Genomic DNA, 23,331 nt, shown 5'->3' with positions numbered 1-23,331 from the left:
AGTCTTTAATGATTTGTCACTAATTTGCCAGAAAACCACACTTTTTCGAAAAACAGGCCAAAAATATGAGGCAAAAATATGGACATTCTGCAAAGATCTGAACATTTGAGAGGAATGGCATGGGGTTGGGAGGGTGGCCTAATGGTTAAGGTGTTTGCCTTACAAACACAAGGTGCAGGGTTTGAGTCTCACAAGGGATAATTGGCTAGGCTTACAATGGCTCGCAAGAGCAGTTAGCCTAGTACTAACCTATGACCCTATGACACACCTGTTCAAATAGAAATGATAGTATAAAGATAAGCTAATAGCTGTTTCTCATCCCATATATTTTATGCATTCCTTAATCATGCAACCATGTTTGATTTTATCATTTACATAAGTGGTGGCGTGGCTCTCACTAACTGGTTGACACTCTTTGCATATCATTATGCAGTCGTTTATATGCAGTGCAACATGTTTTTCCCCCACTAGAGTCTTCACTCTACATGCCTCTGATATCACCCCTCACTGCACAGCACTTCTCACAGCATTTTACAAAACACTGTGCTCATTTTTTTCTGAATAAGTAGCTGTTCATTTGGGGTTACACATATAATTGATGGCATCAATTATATGTGTAACCCCAAATGAACAGCTACTTATTACAGTGAATTTTATTTCAGAACTTATTTGAGTATGTCTTCTATATCATCAAAACTTTAGGAAAAAGTTATGTAAATTCACTAATTTTATGTGGATGTACTTTCAGCTCTCCTAATCACTTAACACTAAAACATATGTCAGTCAGCTGACACTGTTCTTGTGGCACAATGCAGTCATTTCTGACCTACTCCAAACTCATTAATACCAAGCTATTACAAATAATGTGATATCTGCTACATTTACTTACTGTTAAACTACAATTGGCAGGTATCAGAAAACATCAAGGCACTTTTTATTAACTGTTTGTATTTAACTTTATTATAGATTCTGTTGTATATGACATTTATGTGCAGACAAAACATGGAATGCTTGAAGAGATAAAGAGAGGTTTAAGGGAAATTACATTTCCTTTCTTACTGAATACCCCTGATGACTTCAAGGCAAATATCTCCTCTCTGGAAATTACTACAGGTAATTCTGCAAATAATTTCTGCAAATATAATAATCACATTAAAATATATATTTGGCACCTTGCTAATCTGGTTAGTTGGGCCATTTATTTGGTCACTGAATTTCATTTATTTTTTTCACTTTTTGTTAAATATCAGATAAATTGTGTGTTCTGTGTCATTTGCTTTGTTCCATTTTTTACAAGAATATACTAAGATATTTGCATTGCTTTTGAAGGAGACTGCTGGGTGAAATTTAACATAAGACTCCCTCCATCAAATTCAGCCATTTTAAGTCTGAATAAAATGGAGCCTATCACTTTTACATCCATTTAGTTATTTCCATGTCATGTGACCTCTGCTTTTTTTTTAAGTTAACCTGTTAAATGTGAAATAAGCAATACAACAGTACTTCGGATGTGTGATAATTGGTGATGTGTTGCAAATTTAAGCCTTGATGCTGAGTCTAAAAACTCTGAAACTCTGAAATATGCATTGTGCGCAAATGTTAATTAATATGTGAAAGAGGTTAATACTAGTATAGCACACACAGAGTCACAGTCTGTAAAACATTACTTATTACTACTTCACATGCAACATATCTGGATATCTCACATTAGAGCCCTAAACACCATCATACAAGCTACCTGCCTTAGTCCTCTGAGCAACAGAAGCTGCCTGACCGAAACAGCATCATTCATCACATAACCAGAGACTACCTTGTCTATGGTATAGGCTTCCCATCCATGTGAAGCAGAGTTCCTCACTAATTCAATTCAAGTGCAACTTGGACAACTGGATGGGAAAATGAAAATTCATCCCTGGTTTGGCACCTATGTCTCTAATGCAAACAGGTAACCTGTAAATGGTTCAGTTCCAGGTCCATGCTTACAGTTATCAAGGGTATCACAACTTGTAAGAGATTTTGAATGCATGGCTAGGTTTAAAAAGGCCCTTGCGGTCGTTAGCCTAGTAAACACCTATTAATTTATGAACCCGCATGAATATGTACAAAAGACAAAAACAGATTCCTGAGCAAAAGCATTAAACTGTGAAAGTCAGAGTCACACATTATATGTGTTTTTTGTCAGGAAACAAGCACCCCTGTACCTCATTGTGAGAATGCTACATTCCCACACCTCTTCTTATATGAACTAATTCTGAGATCACTGATACTCAAGGAAAAGGGATTTCTCTGAGATGCAGCAATTTTGGACTTCACATATATTCTACAATAATTGCACTTAATATCTTCCGTTATTAGGATCACAATTTCAATCCCTGGACATACAGTGGGAATCCATGTTACTCTGCATGGTTAGGGTTATGCCTAACTGAAAGACCTAATATGAGCATGTGACCTTACCTCCTCATAACATTCTCAAAACCTGGAAGCATTTGGTGCAGAGATAGCACTGACACTATGTTTTTTCAGCTCTGGTGGACTCTGTACCTCACAAGGTTCTTGAGAGTTAAATATTCCTTAGCTCTTTAGTCACTATTCATACAGCATTATTCCTCTGTGTTCAGCAATCACCATAGTCTGAAGACATCCCTAGAAATTTAAAAAAAGAACCAATCTGGTGGTAAGAGCTGCAGACAAAAGGAAATGTTTTGCAATGTGGGAAACTGCAATTTAGAGACATGTTAACTGCCAAGAGGAAAAACCTCATTATGGGATAATTTGCATGTTTGTGAATTGCCCTTAACTGCTACTATTCCAAATCAGCACTTTCCAGCTTTAGTTAACACTGGAGGCCAATGCATCTTGTCGGCAGAGGCACACTGTATTCACTCTTACACACACTCCTCATATATATCCCAGAGTTAACAGAATGCCCCTGATTTATTTTCTTATTTTGTCCCTACCCTGGTACATAGGTTCATAGGTTAGTACTAGGCTAACTGTCCTTGCGAGACATTTTAAGTCTAGCCAATTATCCCCTGTGAGATTCAAACTCTGTACCTTGTGTTTGTAAAGCAAACATCTTAACCATTAAGCCACCCTCTCAACCCTCCCAACATAATAGTTTCTTATAATCATTAATGCTAGGCATTCAAATTTCATAGTTCTTATTGGTAGTAAAATGCATTGAGTTGCTAGACCTGTTGTCCCATTAACTTTTTAAATGAGTCCCAGTACTAATTGAAATATTCTCCCTGCTGTACTTCCTCTTGACTTTGAACCAAAGCCTCCCCCATACAGAAACACCCCCCATCCCTCTTCACTATCCCTGATTTTACAGGATGCTTCTGCTGTTGCCCATTATATGTGCTCTGTCCATCTTATCTCATGAACTGTTGCCAAACATTTGAGTCAACCTTTTATTATGTAAACAAATGATTTATTAGTGTAGTGGATGAATGTTGATGCTTTATGTGACAAAGGCACAGGATTTAAAACTCTCCCACCCACTTTTTACTATCCTTTCTTCTTATCAAAGACTTGGGTAATATTTTCATGCATCCCTGGTGTCTAGCAGTGGTTTACAGGGCTAATGTGCCATGCATGAATAATGAGGGTACACTGTAAGTCCCTTTAGTGCATGCTATACAGATTATCCCTGGTGTCTAGTGTTCCCCTTACTCTGTTATTTTAGTCCTGCATTACAGCTCACCGCTTGATGCAGCTGCAAATTTAATAAAATTAGATTAAGCAATCATCACTTGTGTGTGACATTGTAAGTTAGCTATAGAATCCTTAAAGGTTTAAGACCCTTTCCCTTGTCTTGCAGTGGTACTGAAGAAAATACATTCAGTTATGACTGCAAACATGCTTGTATGATCTGTATGAAGTGGGTGGATGGATAAGTGTTCCTGTTCTAAACTAGTTAAGAAGGTAGATGGACGAGAGTTCTTGTTCTAAAGAAGAAGATTAGAACAAAAACATTCATCCATCTACCTACTTAACTGAATAAATTACTAGATACTTCAACAAGGAGTCTTTATTCCACTCGCAGGGAGGGTATCAGAGAGACAGTCTCCTAGATCTTTAAGCTAAAAAGATTTTATCTGGACTAATCCTTTGTACTCTGTTACCATTATCAGAGGTTGCATATCCTCAAACATCAGGCCGTGGCAGATTCAAAATGGTGGTGCCAGATAAAGTATCACATTGAATATAAAAAAGTACACTATCCTGGGTAAGTTTGACCAAGCACCTGAAGTAGACATGAAAGTGAAGGGCATGACTAGCACCATGTCAACAGCAAACATTTAAATTGCATATCCTCTGTAGATGGCCATGCAGAAGGAATTCCTGATGATCCTGTATACCACAAATCAGACAGCTTTAGTAAGTTGAACAGTGACTAAGGAGTCAAAAGGACTTACAGATCCTCTTACACCGAAAGAGATCTACACACTTGAGGTATCTTGTGTGGATACTCTTGTTGGCTGCTCAATCTGTATCTGGCATCACACTGTGGGAGAATTAGGAGGTGTCATTGCCTCTAACAGAGGACAGAAACTTCTTTCTCTCCATGACAGATGACTAAAACAGTGGTATATCACCCATAGGTGTACTACGCCAGGTGGGCAGCTGTTTTCCCAACAGCATGTGGAATGTCAGTGACCTCTGTGATGCAGCATTTCATGAATACAGTCGTGGCCACCAGCTGCATTAATGTCTGCTACCAGATCTTTCTGGGCACATTCTCAGAAAGCACCATCAGAAGCATCCAGCCTAAAGAACCATCACCCATACTGATAGGGGGCCTAGACTAATACCTCATTTTCCACATCAGAGAACATTAATGGGGTCCATTCTGATTATGGCATTAGAGACCCAAGAGAGTTGGAGAAATTAAAACTAGAGAACTTCACATTCCATATGCCCTTTTCAGCAGAGTCAGCAGTAATTTTTCTGCTTAGTCTTTTCATAGGCATTACTCTGTGGGTATGGAAAACTATGGTATTAATACCTTGATTATAAGCAGTTCTGAAAATCCTTAGATCATGAGTCTCCCTATTGCCCATATATCATGTTGGTGTGTCTGGCAGTCATATACCATTATCCACAATCCTAAGTAATGTCAGGTACATTTCTTTGCTGAGTGAATGTCTCCCAAAGTTTATCACTTGTAACACTGCAACACACCAGGGTAGCAGGCCTATTTTCTCTCAGGGTTAAAATGATTCTAGCACATAAGACATATGTGTAAGTTATGCACCAGGCAAATGTCTTTATTTAAACTGATAACACAAGGCTGGCAAAAAAGTATTGAACTGTGCATTATCTGCTGATGGGTGTGTTTATTATGCTTAATAATCTGTCAGATCAGCAGTTACTTTAACCCTTATGGTACCCCTATGAACACACTTTTCAGTAAACCTTAAAAGTATTGGCCAAGCTATTTCATTATGTAGTTAAATATACCCACAGTTAACAGCAACCATACTTGACAAAGTGAACTTGCAAAATAAGTACTTTGTATAACCTGACATTTAGTTTGCCTTTGAAATTATTCTGTGGATCACCTGTTGCAGGTTTCCACATTGCTGCTGCTATATGAATTCTTTTGTAGTGAGATAGGCCTCAATGTCTTTCCTCCCCTGACTAGGTGTGGCTGATTATGCAGATTAGGGATCAACTCATTATTGTTTCTGAATTGTTTAATTCTACTCAGTGTCATGCATACACCTCGTTAGTACGGGCAGCACTGTACATACACAGACCATACCATGCCTTTAGGGGGAGATTTGCAATTCTTTATATAATCTTAGTGGAATGGAGCCACTGTAATGCCTTCTTTCTTAACAGTATATAAAAGGATACAGGATTGCCATATTTCATACATTAAAGTATTATTATGAGCCATTATAATAGAGTCCATATATTAACCTGGTCCACCATCTGTCTCATAAATGAGCTGCCTGTCATAGTGTGGCAGATGGCACACATGAAAATGGATGTGGGGAAAGGTTTCTGCCACTTTTTTCTACTTCTTCTATGTGAGACACTATGGCTGGGGAAGAGAAGGTAGTGCTCCTTCTAGAGCATAACGTTGGTGTGTGGAAGAGACTAACATCTTTCTTCACTTCCCTCATAAAGACTACAGCCAGAGGCTCTTGCAAGAGGGTAATGAAGGGCCTCAGAATAACACATCCTATGCATGGAGAACAGTGCCGTCACCATTATAGAGTTATGAGGCGTTGATATCTCAGCCTCCTAGGCCAATGGCAGGTTGAGGTTAGAGATCAAGTGCCATCTACATACTGTAAGTAGAACTTGTACTATTGGCACATATAACAAGCCAGTGCATACCATCTACAAATCTTACGCAGTGCTGATTTTATGTCCATAGCCCCTGAAGCTATTCAGATAGTATAGATGAAGTTTTATACAATATAGCTTTTATACACTGTGGCCACTTCTGTGCTACATTTCATAGCTCAAATGTAGCAGCATTACTGTAGGATGTTATTACTGTCCATATGCATGCTGTAGCTGGCTCAAGTAGCACCAGGTACCATTCCTCTGTCTGGTGCCCCTGCCTTATTTCTCTAAATTAGGGAGCAAAAAAAAAATCCCAATGTCTGTTCATCCTTTCTTCTTGCTGATGATCTTTATTCTCCTCCACGCTAAGGTGAACAGCAAAAAAAAAATAAAAATTAAGGTTCATTCTGATGTAGTGCTCCTAGGACTTCTCTTCTTTCTGGACTCTGTGCTCTCCAACTCAACAGCCCCTTCCCCAGGTATATTGTGATGTAATTTGAGGTATCTTCTCATCATAGTACCCATAACATTAGAAAGAAAAAAAAATCTCATGAGCTACATTTCTTTCATTGTGGAAAATTTTCTTACTCTCTTTGTAAGTATACTTGGTCTGATGATAATGCCTTCATGAGTGGGCTCTTTCCTTCATAAGGTCATAGGTTAATAAGTGATTACTAGGCTAATGGCACAAGAGCCTATACAAGCCTAACCAATAATACCAAGATTATGACAATATATCTTCCCCAGATATGGGGTGGTGTAGTATCAGGGTAGTTGTTTTTTGGGTGTTGGAGCCCTGTGTCATTTTACTGACTGACTATTCATAAGGGACATGGACAGTATCCCAGCAGTGAATTTTCTGTTCTCCATCCATTTATCTAAATTATTTTTGAAGATACTGAGGAATGGGCTTTATTTTACAAAGATGGGAAGTTTATTCCATAGATGAGGTAGCCCTTGGGATACGAATCTGTCTCCCCAGCAAATTCTGTTACAGTTACAAATAAGATTCAGGTGCATGGAAAGCATAGCCCTTGTATAGTTTTTTTGCAAATATGTAACATTTTTATCAGGGTTGTATCACAGATTGCCTTGTAGGTCAGGCATAAATCCCATCTCAATAAATGATATGAGACAGAGTAAAGTGATACAGTTTAGTCAGTCTGCATAAGACATATATCTTGCGCTTTATATTTTTTTAGTGAGAAACCTCTGGGACCACTCCAGTTGGTGTAAATGCCTGGTTAGGTACATGCAGAAGAAAGCATCATACTCAACTATGGGCCTGATGAGGGCCGAGTAAAATAGCACTATGACGTCCTTTGATCTTGATGCCATGCCTTTACTTATAAGGTGAGCCACACAGAAGGATTTAATCACTACTGTAGCTATCTGGTGGTCAAAATTTAGGTTATTGTCTATCTCTGTTCCTTGTGCTGAAGATATAGCTCAGCATGTTAAGGCTTTGCCTTATATATTACATATGATGATGATGTGTTTGTGTTTGATTCCCACACTTTGTTGTACACTGTTATTAGGAAAATGTGTTTGAAATTCCTTCAGTTATGGTACTTATATGGGGAATGAATACCTCAGCAGCATGTTTCTTCATGTATGTACATTTGTTTTGGATATCCCATTACTATGTATTGAATTACAGGCTTTGTTTGGATTGTCCAAGAACCTCATAGGTTCATAGGTGTGTACTCGGTTAATGGCCCTGGAGCCTTTACAAGCCTAGCCCATAGGATTACCCTGGTATCATGCCACCAGACCTTAGTTCCCAGTACCTCTGTCAAGTTGAGCCACTGGAGTGAACCCAGGAGTGAATTTTCTATTTCCCATCCACTCATCAAGATTTTTCTTGAAGACGGCCAGTGAGGAGCTCCGCTTGACATGTATGGGAAGTCTATTCCATAGCATGGGCAGTCTCTGGGTTATGAACCTACCCCTCCAGCTTGTTCTGTTGATTATGGTAATGAGGTTGAGGTCTCTGGAGCATGTAGTGTGGAGGGATTGGGATTTCTTTAGATGTAGCATTTCTAACAGAGCTGGGTCAGACATGGCTTTGTATGTCAAGCAGAGATCGCCCTATAAGTAGGCGATATGAGAGAGAATAGTTGGAGTTTTTTGAGTCTGTCCATATAGGACAAGTGTTTAAGGCCTAATATACTATTTATGAGGTATTTTTGTGGCCTCTCTAGTTGTAGGTTTCTAGTGAGGTACATGCCAAATGGGGCATTTTACTCGAGGATTGGCCTAATGAGGGAAGAGTAGAGGGAGACAATGACCTCCTTCTTCCTGGATGAAAAACCCTTAGTAATGAGATGTGATGCATAGAAGGACTTTCTGACCACAGTGGCAATGTGGTGGTCAAAAGAAAGGTTGCTGTCAACCTGTGCTCCCAGATCTCTTATGATGCCTTCTGTGTTCAGTGGACTACCATCAATGTAGTAATTCATGGGAAATGGGTTTTTCCCAAAAGGGATGACAACACATTTTTTGGCATTGAGCTTAAGGCCATGGTTCTGGCACCAGTCATTGGTCTCAGTGAGGCCTTTCTGTAGGATGTCAGCATCACTTGTGGAGTTAATTATGGCTCCCAACTTGCAATCGTCTGCAAACCTTGTCAACCAGAGTCCCTTCCTGTTGGTCTGGACTTCAGAGAAGTAGATACCAAATAGGAAAGAACCCAGGACCAAACCCTGTGGGACTCCACTCGTGACTAGTCGACAGTCAGACTTGTAGTCATCTACTTTCATACTGTGGGTTCTATCTGTGAGCCAGTTTGCAACCCACCTAGTGAAATAGGGGTTGATGCCTAGCTTACTGAGTTTTTCTATGATTCCTGAGTGGGGAATGGTATCAAAGGCCTTGGCTAGATCTAGGTAGGCTGTATGAACCACCTAGGCTTCATCCACAACTCTGGTGACTGACTCAAAGAAGTCAACCAGGCATGATCTACCCTTCACAAAACCAGACTGTGTGGGATCCAAAGTTTGGAGGTTCCCTATGTCTTTGTTTATTATGTCCATGATGATGCGTTCCATAGCTTTGCATATCAGACTTGTCAGGCTAATGGTGCGATAGTTCCCAGGGTCTGTAGTCGCTCTTCTTTTGTGGAGAGGGATGACTGTAGCAGTGCACCATTTGGTAGGGACAAAGCCTGAGGTGAGCCTGTGATTGAACAGGGTACACAGGTGAAATGCCAGTTCACTCTGTAGTTCATGTAGAACACAGCTAGGGATATTGTCAGGTCCCATAGAAGCTGTATTCTTGGCCTTGGACAGTCCATCATGCTAAGGATTTTATTTTTCAGAAATCATGTGAGGATGGCTGTGAGTTCAAATCCATTTTCAGCTGTGTTTGCCAAGATCCTTGGTAAATTGGGAAGTGTGTCTGTTATTCCTTTAAGTATAGGACCTGTAGCATTAACATAGTACAAATATGTGTCAGTTTCATTCTATCTGTACTACTTTCCTTGTCAGTATCCTTTCTATTACATGCATTTTTTTGCTTTATTATTTGATTTCTCCCAGTTTCTTTTACTATTATATGCAATGTCATCTAGACCTGCACCATCCCTCAGGCAAGATCTTTTACCCCCACCCCACCCCTCACAGGACAGGAGGCAACAGCAGCAGCACCACCACTACCAATAATAGAAAAACCACAACATTCGATTCACAGGCTGCCACAGTTACCTTCACACCTCCTGCTCCATACACTCCATCCAGCATAGGCAGCCCTGATGATGGTATTGTTATACCGACCAGTAGTAGTGCCAGTTGAGTTGACAGCTTTGTCACCCATTGGCAGCTGGCTTAGATGCCTGCATTGACCACATGGAGAACCTCCTCCAGTGACTCATTGAGTCATAGCCATGCGCAGCACTGGTTCCACCATCTGAGCCAGGGATCAGTAGTGAGGCAACCAAGAGAGATGAGTAAGAGCCTACTGGGTTTCAGGGGGCAGGAACAACTGATGTACAACCCCATATTATCCCTCATATAGGTGCTCCCCTCCCTTTTGTGTCTATGCCCACCCCTGCTTGTTGTATAATCCTCCACCTTACCATTGTCTTCCCTCTGTCTGTCTGTCTAATGCCTCATTCACCATTGTGCTCCATCCTCATTAATTGTGTTAGCACAACCCGTCATTTTTGTCTTGTATGTTTTGTTTGTGCACTGCTGCTTCTACTTATCATAACTCCCTTAACTTCCTTTAAATCACCTAATTTCTTTCCCCAACTTAACTTCTCTCCATATATGAAAAATGGGCAACTGGACCAAAAAAAAAATTCCATCTTAGCAACCTCCATAATGCTCATTCCTTAGTTTTTATCTTATTTCTACTCTCTGCTTAGTCCCCCTTTTAATCTCTTTCTTAAATTCCCATTTACACCTTTTTATCTTGTTAAAAATATATGAAAATGCCCAAATCATGGTCCTTTAAGGCTTATGCATTACTTATCCATCTTGTAGCTAATATCTGTTTGGGATTGTGCAGAGCCTTATCGATGAGTGTATAAAATGGACATGTGCAGCTATGGCTCAGCTTATCCTGTGGCCACACTCTAGTACTATGTGCTATTCCCACAGACCCTGCTGTAGCCAAGAGTGGCATATTTAATAAGCTTACCTCTGTACACCGACTTCCACTGCGATTCAGTCTTGATGAGCATTGGTCCTCATTGGACACACAGCAAACAGCGAAGGGCTGGCCATGACTGTGCCCACACCCTTTTGGAATCTCAGACAATGAGTTTTCAAATGAACTGTTGCTAGCCGACTAAACCAGTGAATTGTAATATAAAACAATATGCATATGTTTATATGTTAAATGCCTAAAAAGACTGAATATTTTTTGTTACGCAGATTAATTACATCAAAAAATACGTAAGTAATTCCTACATGCTGCCTATTGTCATTATAATCTGTTACATAATTTTTGTGTAAAAGTGACTTGTTGAAAAACTGCTGGGCCTATTACATAACTATATCTTAGAACCAGCTAGGCAGGTTTCTAAGGAAAAAGATCTGTCCTATTTAGTCAAACAGTCAATTCACTGCAAAGTATGTGCACTATTTCAGAATAGACACATTGGATCACAGTTACGTTTCTCACAACATTAACATTAACCCAATGAGCAATGGTATGGCAATCCAGAGTATGACATCAATAAACAGAAGTAGATCTCTAAAATCAATCCTTACACAACAGATAAATGCGGTTAATAGGACTTTATTTCTTTTCTGTGAAGTTAGCATGTTACTTTTGCCTTTTGACCTGTAGTTTGTCATTCCTTCAGATGCTGTACCTTGCCTTGAAGAGTTGACATTTTAAATTTGAAATGCAAGAGTTTGTATTTACATGACACATGTACATGTACATTTTTTTCTCTTGTACTTGTAGCTGCATTTAATTAATGTTTTTATTTCTTGCCTAGTCTGCAGCACCATGAATACTTTAACACAGTGTACCTGTGAAAGTGGCTATATATGGGATAGCCAAATGTGTGATAATTATGGAAGATGCTCAAATGAAACAGAAGGCAACTGCAACTGTGTGAGAAGCATTCCTTCAAATGGATCATGTGAACATGTGGTGGAAACTGGAACAGCTACTACACCGCCAGTACCAGGAATACCAGGTATGTTTGTCAGATGGAGCTGTGACTGTTACATTACCAGATCCTCAGTTATTCCCTTTTTACTATATGTAATGCTTAAAGATGGAATTCTGAAAATTAATACCTTGCAAATATTTATTTTTTACAAGTTATAATACACATGTACTGTAGTGCTGTATGTATCTGTGTTTCTCTATTAGAAGTTTAATGTCTGGCCTGCAAGTACAATTTGAAAAATAAACTGAGGTTAAGAAAAGCTAAGCTTGGTTCTCTGGAACACAAGAATAGAGCTCTTATTGTAACTCAGAATACTTGCGTTACATCAGAAGTTCAGGAGATAGACGAGCTTGTGAAGGATGATGTAAATGAACAGTACTTAACTTGCTCATTTCAAGATAGAAGGTGTGGATTTCTGATGTGATCTTAGGGTTCCCCCAGTGGCCAGAGGGTTGTGCTGTGATCATATGACATTGTTGTCAATTCCACATTACTAGGCTGGGCTAACTAAAGCTGTATGCATTGAGGTATGTGATGTCACTAAGCTCTACCCATTTATTGTTCACTTTCCCTAGTTGGAAAACTCTCTTTGCAGCTGTGTGACAGATGCTGCGTGTCCTGAACTCCTCTCCATCCTCTTTCCCCTACTCGCTTAAAGTAAGAATTTCTCCTCCATTGCCTTTCATGGGGTATAGAGCACGCCTCCTCCCAAGGAGCCAGCAGGAGAGATGTAAGGTAGAGATTAAAAGCTTAGAGTGAAAGATAAAGGATGACTTGATTAAAGTGTAGCTATCATTCTAAGTCTTTTGGATTAAGCACTTGGGCTTCAGACCAGTTATTTTACATTAGGAAGGTTTGTGGCATGCACTGTGGTGGCAGGACAGGTAGCTTTCATCCTTTTAAGTTGGGAACTGCTGATTGAGAGCCCAGTGTCTGTTATTCTTAAAGTGTATTAGTTCTGGTTTAAGCACTTGGCTTCAGGCCAGTTATTTTACATTAAGAAGGTTCGTGGTCTGCACTCTTGTGGGAGAAGAGGCTGGACTCTGCCCTTCTGAGCTGGGAATTTCTGGTTAAAGGTTTATAGTGCCTGAATATTTGAACTGTTTCTTACTGAAATTGGTACACCTTGTTTGCTGTAGCATAGACTAGATCCAGGCCTGCTGAATCTACCTTTGTTTATATGCTTGTTGTTTGTTTGCTTGTTATTTCCCTGGAACACTAATTCCACCTAATACACAGCTTCTCAGCACTTCTGTGGATCACTAGTGATATCTGCATTGCTTACTGTACTTATTTCCTTGTTTCACTTGAAAGAAAGTTACTGTTTGTCGTTTTTGCATTTAAGTTACCTGTAACACATTGCACTTAAGTTACCTGGCACTTGCTCACTAAAGCAATTATATAAGTCAGCACTAAAAATTAAAAGCACTACACCCTCACTCCCCACTGGTCCTTGTTTTCAATTATTAAGGAATTCCCAATATTATTCTAGCATGTCCAAAGGTCAGTTGTCAATCTCCTCTCCGGTCCAGCTGGTGAATCTGGGAATCTTGAGGCAATGTTACAACTTCCTCATGTACACAGACAACCCTCTCCTCCTCCAAACAAATTCCAACCCATGTGAGAGATGCAACCATATAGCCAAACTGGAGGCTAAGCTCTCTCAACTCAGTACTGGCATAACCAGTCAGGAGGAGAAGGAAACCACACTCACTACAATTCCAGTCTCACATAGACCTACCACAACAGCAAACCAAACACATAATCACACAAAAACATACTTGGAGGCTCTAAATAAAGATCTGCCTAAGCAGCAGAGACCTCCAAAGCAGACACCCAAGCAACCGCTACCCCAAAACAAAAACACGTGCAACACATATCTCACAAAGCCAGTGTGCCGAACAGTCACAGGCCTTAAGACTAAACAACACACCTGATACACTTGTAATAGGTGACTCTATCGTCAGGCACACTGACGTCCTGCTCACCAGGCTGAACAAGGAGATGGTCACGGTGAGCAGCCTGTCGGGCGCTAGGATCCACCACATAACACAAGCACTCAGGTCACTCCAAGGCAAGTACAAATATGACTCAGTCATTGTCCATGCTGGTGTGAATGACCTGAGACGTACCTCCCTGGACTACATGAAAAGAGACATAAAGGAGCTCTCTCAGCATGTAGCCCAGGCCGGTATGACCCTGACCTTGAGTAGCATCTTACCCTCACCAAGAATGATGCCACAATATGAAGACAAGATGATCAATTTCAACAATTGGCTTAAGTACTGGTGTCATTCAAAGGGGATCCAATGCCTGTCAGCTTGGGATGATATGCTCGACAAGCCACGATGCTTCACTAGGGATGGCTTGCACCTGTCACCCCTGGGCTTTCGGATATTGGCAAAGGCTCTTGCTAACCCATAGTGCCTTTTTTAGGCAAGGCTCAAAAGACAAACCCACCTCCATAGGTATCACAAGTAATAAGAAACTAAGAGTAATGCTACTCAATGCCAGAAGTCTAAACCTCAAGATGCACGCACTCAAATCTCTCCTTAGCATGGAGAACATCGATATCTGTGCAGTAACAGAAACCTGGTTCAGGGCTCCCGAGAGCACCCCTGCACTACCAGGTTATAACTCATACCATGCTTTTCGGCCCCAAAACTTGGATCGAACCACAAAAGGAGAGTATCAATATTCATCAAAGATACCCACACCTCCAGGTTGGTGGCAAAGCACGAAGCATCAGAGACTATCCATGTGCAACTAACAGTGGGTAAAACTGCCTTCCAGTTTATAGCCTGCGACAGACCACCCTCCCAAACCCAGGAACCCCACTCGGCCTTCCTGAGAACACTGTAAAATATGAAGGTCTCTCCAAACACCATTATATTGGGCGACTTCAACTACCCAAACATAGACTGGGAGCATTACTCTAGCTCCAACACCCTAGCCCAAAGATTCCTAGAATTTATAAACTCAGATGCTATGGAACAACTTGTTACCACTCCCACAAGAGGGGAAAACATACTGGACCTGATCATCACCAACATGGGGACTCTATGCTCCAGACCAGAAGTGTATCCCTCACTGGTAAGATCAGACCATAAACTAATCTCACTGGATATTCACATCCCGACCCCACCCCTGCCCAGAAAACCACAGTGAAAAACTTCTCTAAAGCAAATTTCACACTCCTCAAAACCGAGGTGGAATCCTTCAAAGCCCCCGGGCCTGTTGAAAATACGGCCCAGACTGCAGAATCCTTTATAAATGCATTCTATGAACACCTTCAGGAATGCATGGATCATGCGATCCCAAATAAAACCAAGACCCAATCCTCCAAAGGCAGACGTCCTGTCTGGTGGACCCCAGCCATAAACAAACTATACAATAGAAGGAGGAAGCTACTAAATGATAGAGCAAAATCCCAAAAAGGGAAGGCATCACTGATCAGTATTAGCAAAAAACTACGGGCACTCATAAAATTGTCTAAGGCCAGCTTCGAGAGAAAAATTGCACAGGACACTAAGGATAATCACAAGGCTTTCTTTAGTTATGTTAGGAACCTGGGTGGGAATTCCCAGATATGCTCAGAATTAGTCCAAAATGACAAAAAATACACTGAACCCACAGACATTGCCAACATCCTAGCTGACAGGTTCAGCGCAAACTTCTCCCCTCCCCACCAAAAGGGCAAATATCTATCCCAGCAGAGTGCTGCCCCCGTGACATCTCAGATGTTCAGGTAAGAGCCGCCCTCTCCAAAGCAAAAAACACAGCATCAATGGGACCAGATGGTGTCCCGGGCTGCGTCCTACATGAACTCCAAGAAGAGCTAAACCCAAACATAAAACTACTGTTCAATCTCAGCCTTACTACAGGATATGTGGCGTACAGCAACAGTGGTCCCTCTCCATAAAGGTGGTGCCTCAATGGATCCTGGAAACTATCGCCCCATAAGCCTGACTAGCTTGGTCTGCAAAGCTATGGAAAGGATCATCATCAACCTCATAAATAAAGATATTGGGGACCTACAGACACTGGATCCTACCCAGTTCGGCTTTGTTAAGGGCAGATCCTGCCTCTTAAACTGGTTGATTTCTTTGAAACAGTCACCATGGCCATTGACGAGGGGAAGGTGGTCCACACAGCCTACCTGGACCTCGCAAAAGCCTTCGATACAATACCCCACTCAGGCATTATAGATAAGCTCACCAGCTTAAATATAAACCCCTATGTCACTAGATGGATTGCAAACTGGCTCAAGGACAGAACCCACATGGTTAGAATTGCTGGAGCCATGTCAGACTCCAAACCAGTTACAAGTGGTGTCCCACAAGGCTCAGTCCTGGGACCTCTCTTGTTTGGTATATATTTCTCGGAGGTACAGGCCAACACGGAAGGACTGTGGCTGACCAAGTTCACAGATGACTGCAAACTGGGCGCCAGAATCGACTCTCCAGCCGACACAAGCATCCTCCAAAAGGGCCTCATAGAAACAGACAACTGGTGCCAGAGCCATGGCCACAAGCTAAATGCCAAAAAGTGTATAGTCATCCCCTTTGTCAAAAACAAAGTGCCCACAAATTACCACATAGGTGGTAATCCATTAAGTACAGGAGAAGTAATTAGGGACCTGGGGACCCAAGTTGATAGCAATCTCTCATTTGACAACCGCGTGTCCAAAGTGGTTAGAAAAACATTTTATATAGCCCACCTAATCATGAAGGGATTCACATCTAGATCAGGGGAGGTCATCATGCCTCTTTACTCATCCCTTATCAGGCCCATAATTGAGTACAATGCCCCTTTTGGGATGTACCTTACCAGACACCTGCAGCAACTGGAAAGACCCCAAAAGTACCTCACCAAGAGGATCAAAGGGCTCAAACATTTATTTATTTTATTTTATTTTACATTTGTTGACCGGTCTAGTCTAGCTGGAGAAATTTCCATTTTCAGTAGTGGCCCGGGGAGAAAAGCTCCACAGAGTAAGATACATACAGAAAAACTATCATACAAAAAATATAATAATAATAATAATAATAATGGAGTTAGTAATACGGTTTGCAAAAAAACAAAAACTAGTAAACCCTTCAATGTAAAGTACTACTACAGGAGTTAATTACTATAACACACAATACAGTCTAAATCACATTTTACAAGTTGAAAAAAAAAACTTATTAGATATAGTAAACAAAGGAATGTAGGTAAGGAAAGTAGAGTGAAAAGAAAGTAGGGGAACAGATAGGGATTAAATGTGGATAAAAAAAGAGCAAGTAATGCAGATAACAGGTAGAGAAGTAGTGGGGGGAGAAGAGAAAGACAAATAGTGAGAAGAGTAAAAAGGAGTAAGAGAGAATAGTTTTATTTAGTTAGTAATAGCGAAAAGCTAATCAGGTTTACTACAAGAACAAAGCCAGTGATTTTGTAAATGCAGTTTAATATTTTGTTTGAAAAGAGGCAATGATTTAATCTTTGTTATGTTAGTGGGTAACAAATTCCATTTTGTCCCTACAGCATTGGTAAATAGAGAGTCACCAGCATTATTATTTGATTTTATAGAACTTGTCAGGAGTTTACTGGAAGAGTGGAGAGAGTTGAGATTTTTATAGGGGATTATGAGTTGTGAGAGTATTGGGGTATTATTAGGTTGGTACAATATTTTATGGGCAATACAGAGTTGATGGATTATAAGATAGTTCTGAAACTCTGGCCAGCCTAGAAGTTTTAAGTTAAGACAGTGATGAGTTTTATAGGGGTTACCAGTAGAAAAGCGAACAATGTTATTATAGCAGGTTACCAGTTTGTTAAGGCTGTTTTTTTTGAGGTTGGTGAAGATAGGTGAAGCATATCGAAGAGCAGAAATAAGATGGGAGTGAGCAATCCTTGTTCTAGAAGAAGATGTAAGAAATGGTCTAATTCGATATAAGGATCCTAACTTTCTGTTAACTAGTTTTATGGAGTTGTTAATGTGTAGGTCAAATGAGAGATTGTTGTCAATTGTAATACCTAACAATTTAGTTGATGTGTCAGGTGAGATAATAGTGGCGCTGTTGGAAGAGATGAAGAAATGTAAGGGGGAGGTCCTGGATGTGGGGGTAAAAAGAAAAAGCTTGTTTTTTTTAGCATTTAGTAAGAGGAAATGACTAGAGAACCATGTTTCTATGGTATTGAACACTTTTTGGGTAAGAGAGATAAGTTCTGGGGTAGAAGATGCTGAGCAGATGAGCGTAGAGTCGTCAGCGTATTGAATGCAGGTCGCTTGAGGGATTATTGTTTGAAGATCATTAATGAAGAGGGAGAAGAGAAGTGGGCCAAGGATAGAGCCTTGCGGAACACCAATGGAAACAGGCAAAAGAGAAGAGGTGTGGTTATCCCAAAGAACAGCTTGTTTTCTGTTTGTGAGGTAAGATTTAAACCATTTAATGGCTGGGATATCAAATGAGAGGGATTCAAGAGTATTAAGTAATAAGGGGTGGTTGACCATATCGAATGCTTTGGAGAGGTCAATGAAGAGGGCAGAAGAGAATAAGTTGTTGTTTCGGTTCTGATTAATAGTATCTACAAAAGAAAGCAGGGCAGTGGTGGTACTGTGATGTAGTCTAAAGCTATGTTGACAGTTTGCTATTATGTTATGATGAGAGAGATATTGTACAAGTTGAAGGTGGATACATTTTTCCATAATCTTAGCCAAAGGTGAGAGGAGAGTAATGGGTCTATAGTTAGAGTAGTCAGTTGAGTTTCCACCTTTGTGCAGTGGGATAATATGAGAGACCTTCCAAATTTCAGGGATGATTCCTTCTTTGATTGTCCTATTTAAGAGAATAGATATGGGATATGCAATATCCTTGGCAGCCTTTTGAAGAAAAAGAGAAGGGAGCTTATCAGCAGAGGGGGTACACAGTTTTAGTTTGAGAAGAAGTCTGTGAATGTACGATGTAGAGATAGGTTGTAGTGAAAATTTAAAGGAGGAGTTTGTTAGGTTACTTGGTGGACAGAAGTTGCTGGCATTAAGTTGTTTAGCTAAAGCTTGAATAGTTTCTGTGAAGAAAGAGTTAAAAGCATCTGCAGTCTGTTGTGGGGTATCAGGGTCTGCATTTAGTGGGGAAGGTGTTTTGGAAGTTCCTGGGGAGAGGAGTTTATTGATTGAGTACCAGAATAGTTTAGAATTATTAAGATGAGTTTGTTGTAGTTTGATATAGAATTTCTTTTTGTCAGCTATCACTGCCTTTTTAGTTAGATTTCTAAGCTGTCGGAAGTGTAGAAGATCAGTGTTAATTCTGTGGGATCTCCATCTAGCCCAGACTTCATTCCTAGTGAGAATGAGCTTTTTGGTTTCATGGGAGAGCCAAGGGGCTGTATTAGATTTCATTCTAATAATACGTTCAGGAGCGTGTATGTGAAGAATGGATAAAAACATTTTGTTAAAATATAGTACTGCATTTTCAAGAGGAAGTGTTTTTAAGGGGTTCCAGTTACATGCACTGAGTTCAGTTTGAAATAGGTCAAGATTAAAATGTTTGATGGTGCGTATTTTTCTAGTTATGTGGGGGTTTAGACAATCAGCTTTTTCTCTTGTTATAAAAGTTAAAGAGTGATCACTGACATCGTCTGGCAAGGTTCCTACTTTGTAATCATTTTGTACTCTGTTTATAAGTATCCAGTCTAAAATGCTTTCTCTATTAGTATGTTTATCGAGTCTAGTAGTCGAGGTGGTTTGGGTGAAACCGTGAAGGTTGATATGAGATGAAGGATTTTCTGCATTAATACTATTCCAGTCTATGTTCAGGTCACCTAGTATGATGGTTTCCTGTAGATAAGTGGCCGATATGCAACTAAGATAATCTTCAAGGATTGGTATATTGTTACCAGGAGGCAGGTACATACAGATGATATAAAGGGATTTTTTGGAATTTAATTGGAGTTTGATCATGATGGCTTCTATCTTGCTATCTAGAGTTGGTGAGGCTGGAAGGGTAGTGATATTTAGATGATTTTTAAAAAGAATTGCAACACCACCACCTTTTCTTTTGGGACAGTCGAGTCTTACTATATTATAGCCTTGGGGAATAATCTCAGTATCTTTAGTGCTAGGTTTTAGCCAGGTCTCTGAGAGGCAGAGAATATCAAATGAGTGTGTGTGGAGGAGGGCATGTAGGTATGGTACTTTGTTGTTTAAGCTTTGGGTATTAAGATGTCCTATTAAGAAGCTATTATTGGTTTTAGGCATAGGCACCAGGGGGGAAGGGAGAGAAGGGCCAGGGTTAGGGTGGATGTCACCATCTTGAAGGGTAGGATTACTACATTTGATTACAAGGTAGTGCCTTTGTAAGGTTAGTGTTTTAGTTTTATTATCAGATTTTATGACATAGTTGAGATGTCTAAGTCTGTGGAATTTAGGTAGTTGATAATTGGGGATAGAAGAAGTAAAAGGATATGAAATAAGTGGAATGAGAAATGTTGAGGTGTGTTTGTGAGGATGGAGAGATTGGACATCAAGTGATTTCTCATAAAAGGACAGGAGATAGACTGAGCATAGGGTGGAAAACAGCAGGAATGAGAGTAAATGCTGGGTTGGCAGGTATGGAGCCATTGTAAGACGAGTATGAGAAGTAAGAGAAGGATGTAGAAAGTATAAAAGGCAAGCTGTAGAAAGGGGTATTCTAATGTTGAGTAGATATATAAATACAAAAGGAATAGGCAAAGAGGGGATAGGAGTAATACAGTGAAGGGATATAGGTTAAAGTGGGATGGTTAAGTAAAAGATGTAGAGAGGAGGAAATAGGAAGAATACAGTGGGAGTGTGTAGTGTTGCAGGGGTGTGTGTATGGGTGGGAGGAAGTTTGAGCGGGAAGGAGAAGGATTGGAGGGGTGGGGTAGGGGTGTGGCAAGAGAGCTATAAGGTTAGGATCCCTGGGGGTGGGTGGGAATTGGGGGTAGGGAGGGGAGCGGAATGAGCCCGCAGGGCGAACGGAGCGGGTAGAAACAACAGAAGGTGGAGAGAGGAGACAATCAGAAATGCAGGTAGGTATGGCAGGAGCAGAAAGTATATAGAAGGAAGGGTAAAAGAGGAAACCAAAGTAGACCAGTGGAATAGGAAAAGGTATGCAGGAGTAGGTCAGAAAACATGCAGTAGGAGGTGAGGAAGAATGGGTGAAGGTATAGCTGAGAAAGTCAGGCAGGGTACTGGAGCAGTACCAGCACTATTAGCAAGGAGATAGGCAGACTGTAAGGTAGAACATAGAGGTTAAGGGAGATAGGAAAACCAACATTAACTTTAAGGGCTAATCAGAGGCATAAGAAGTAGCAAGGAAGAAAGAGAGTGAGGAGAGCACCACCCAGTGGCCAGGGCAGGTAAATGAGAGGGAGAAAGGGGAAAGCAGAAAAAGGACAGGGAAAAGCCACAAGGAAATGGAAGAATAGTGTAATGGCAGGAGAAGGTGAGAGTGAGGGGATATTAGAGGATATGAGAAGGAGAGGTACTGGTTGCTAGGCACACAAGCACAGGCAAACTATTGGACTCTGTAGGTAGACTTGAGCAGAGGCTAATAAATAAACAATGCAAAGCCCATAACCTACTTTCAGTTCCTTGAATGAGGAGTAATAGGGAGGCAGGCAGACTTTCAGTCACTGTAGGCAAGGCCAGGAATCATCCAACACCAGTAGGGCGTGAGGCAGGACAAGATTCAGTAGGGAGTGAACTAAGAAATTTCTAGGGGGAAGGGTAGACGGGTAGGGAGGAAGAAAAAAATAACAGAGTTAGCATAGGTATTAGATTGAAGATATATAGTGAATTCATGTAACAAGGAAAATCAGAGGTAAAACAGCAGAATAATCTAGAAATCTAATACAAATAAAACCATTTGACTGATAACAAAAGGTCACATTGACAACAAAGCTGAAATAGAAAAGAATCTATCAATCTAACACTCAAATCTAATTAACAGTCTCTAAAGACTAGGTAGTGTATGTATCAATGCTCATAAGAACAGGCAGGTAATAACACAATAAATAGTACATTGTATCCAATTCACTTCAGAAATACAGAAGTAATAAATGTTATAGGACTTATGGACAATAAGATATAAGCCTGGTCAGTCTCAGTATCAGAGGTACAGGTACTATAGCTACTAAGTTAACTGTACAAGGGGAAAGCTAGAACATTAAACCCAATATACTATTTCAAGTAATTGCAGAGGTTTTAACAGAGATATACCAGAGAGCACACCACTTAACTAGTGCAACGCTACAGATGCCATATGCTGCCCGGTTAAAAAAACTCCAGCTCTACTCAGTGGCATACTGCCTGTTCAGAGGTGATCTGTGCCTGACGTATAAAGCCATGCCCAACCCGGAATTAATGGACATGCTGCACCTCAGAAAATCCAAATCCCATCGAGCTACGCGCTCGAGAGACTTGAACCTCAGCACTGAAATAAATAGGACATGCTGGAGGGACAGATTCATAATCCAGAGGCTCCCTTCACTCTGGAATAAAATCCCAGTCCAAGTTAGGCAGAGTCCCTCATTGACTCTATTCAAGAGGAATCTTGATGAGTGGATGGGAGATTGTAGGTTTACCCTGGGTATCACTTCTGTGTCACTGTTAGACAGAAGCACAGTATACTAACCTCGAAAAAGGGCATAGCAAAATACATTTAAAATGGGTGGCAAAAGCCAAACACATTCTGGCTAGGCTTATAAATGCCCTAGGGCAGATAGCCTAGTATGAACCTATGAACCTATGAATTGTTAGATGCCCCTAATGGCTGACAGCTACAGAGGCAAAGAAAAAAACAGCAAATTTCAAAATTCTCTGCTACTTCTTTGCTCTTCCTGCACCTACTGATGAAGGAGGTGAAGCCGTCCACATACCTGCCATTTATCTGTGCAGTTGAGGTAACAGAACCTTGCAGCAGAAGTGCAGCCAGTGGCCTGCACCAGTGCCATAACATCCCCTTACCTCTTCAAGTGAAGAGCATAAAGAAAAAAAAAAACACTTTACTGAATACTGAGTCTAGCGATTAGCTTATTACAGTTCCATGCCCCCAAGCTCTTCTACTGAAGATCAAAAAATATATCGAGTTAATCTTATTATTCTTAATAACCAGTATCCAATCTTGACAATTAGCCTCTTTAAAATAAAACACAAAAAATTCTAACTCCAAAATCATCAAACAGTAATGAAATAAATTTGAGCCTGTATGACACCACCATTACTTAAAACAATTAGTACTCAATATAACAATATTAATTAACAACAAGCCACTTTTAAAAATTCAGAACTATGTGTAGTATATTTGGGGCTGTGCACAGGGCTGTATGTTTTAACTAGCATTGCTTCAGCTCAACCAGGCTAAAGATGATTTTGTCAACCTCCTTAATCA

The 23,331-nt window shown here is 40.4% G+C and overlaps 1 protein-coding gene across 2 annotated transcripts in view; it reads left to right on the top strand.

Annotated features, from left to right (window-relative positions):
* The window catches only part of LOC122794328, a 1,793,522-nt gene that overhangs the window by 433,260 nt on the left and 1,336,931 nt on the right, over positions 1 to 23,331 (top strand). For both annotated transcript variants that reach the window (XM_044062632.1, XM_044062631.1), the window contains exons 6-7: positions 967 to 1,113; positions 11,759 to 11,962. In XM_044062632.1, coding sequence (XP_043918567.1) covers positions 967 to 1,113; positions 11,759 to 11,962 — 351 coding nt within the window. The remainder of the gene's footprint in view (positions 1 to 966; positions 1,114 to 11,758; positions 11,963 to 23,331) is intronic.

The sequence above is a fragment of the Protopterus annectens genome, chromosome 2.part1, assembly GCF_019279795.1.
Source record: "Protopterus annectens isolate FY-2018-M chromosome 2.part1, PAN1.0, whole genome shotgun sequence".
Taxonomy (NCBI): domain Eukaryota; kingdom Metazoa; phylum Chordata; order Ceratodontiformes; family Protopteridae; genus Protopterus; species Protopterus annectens.
The sequence above is the reverse complement of the archived record's forward strand: the minus strand, read 5'-3'. Positions and strand labels throughout refer to the sequence as shown.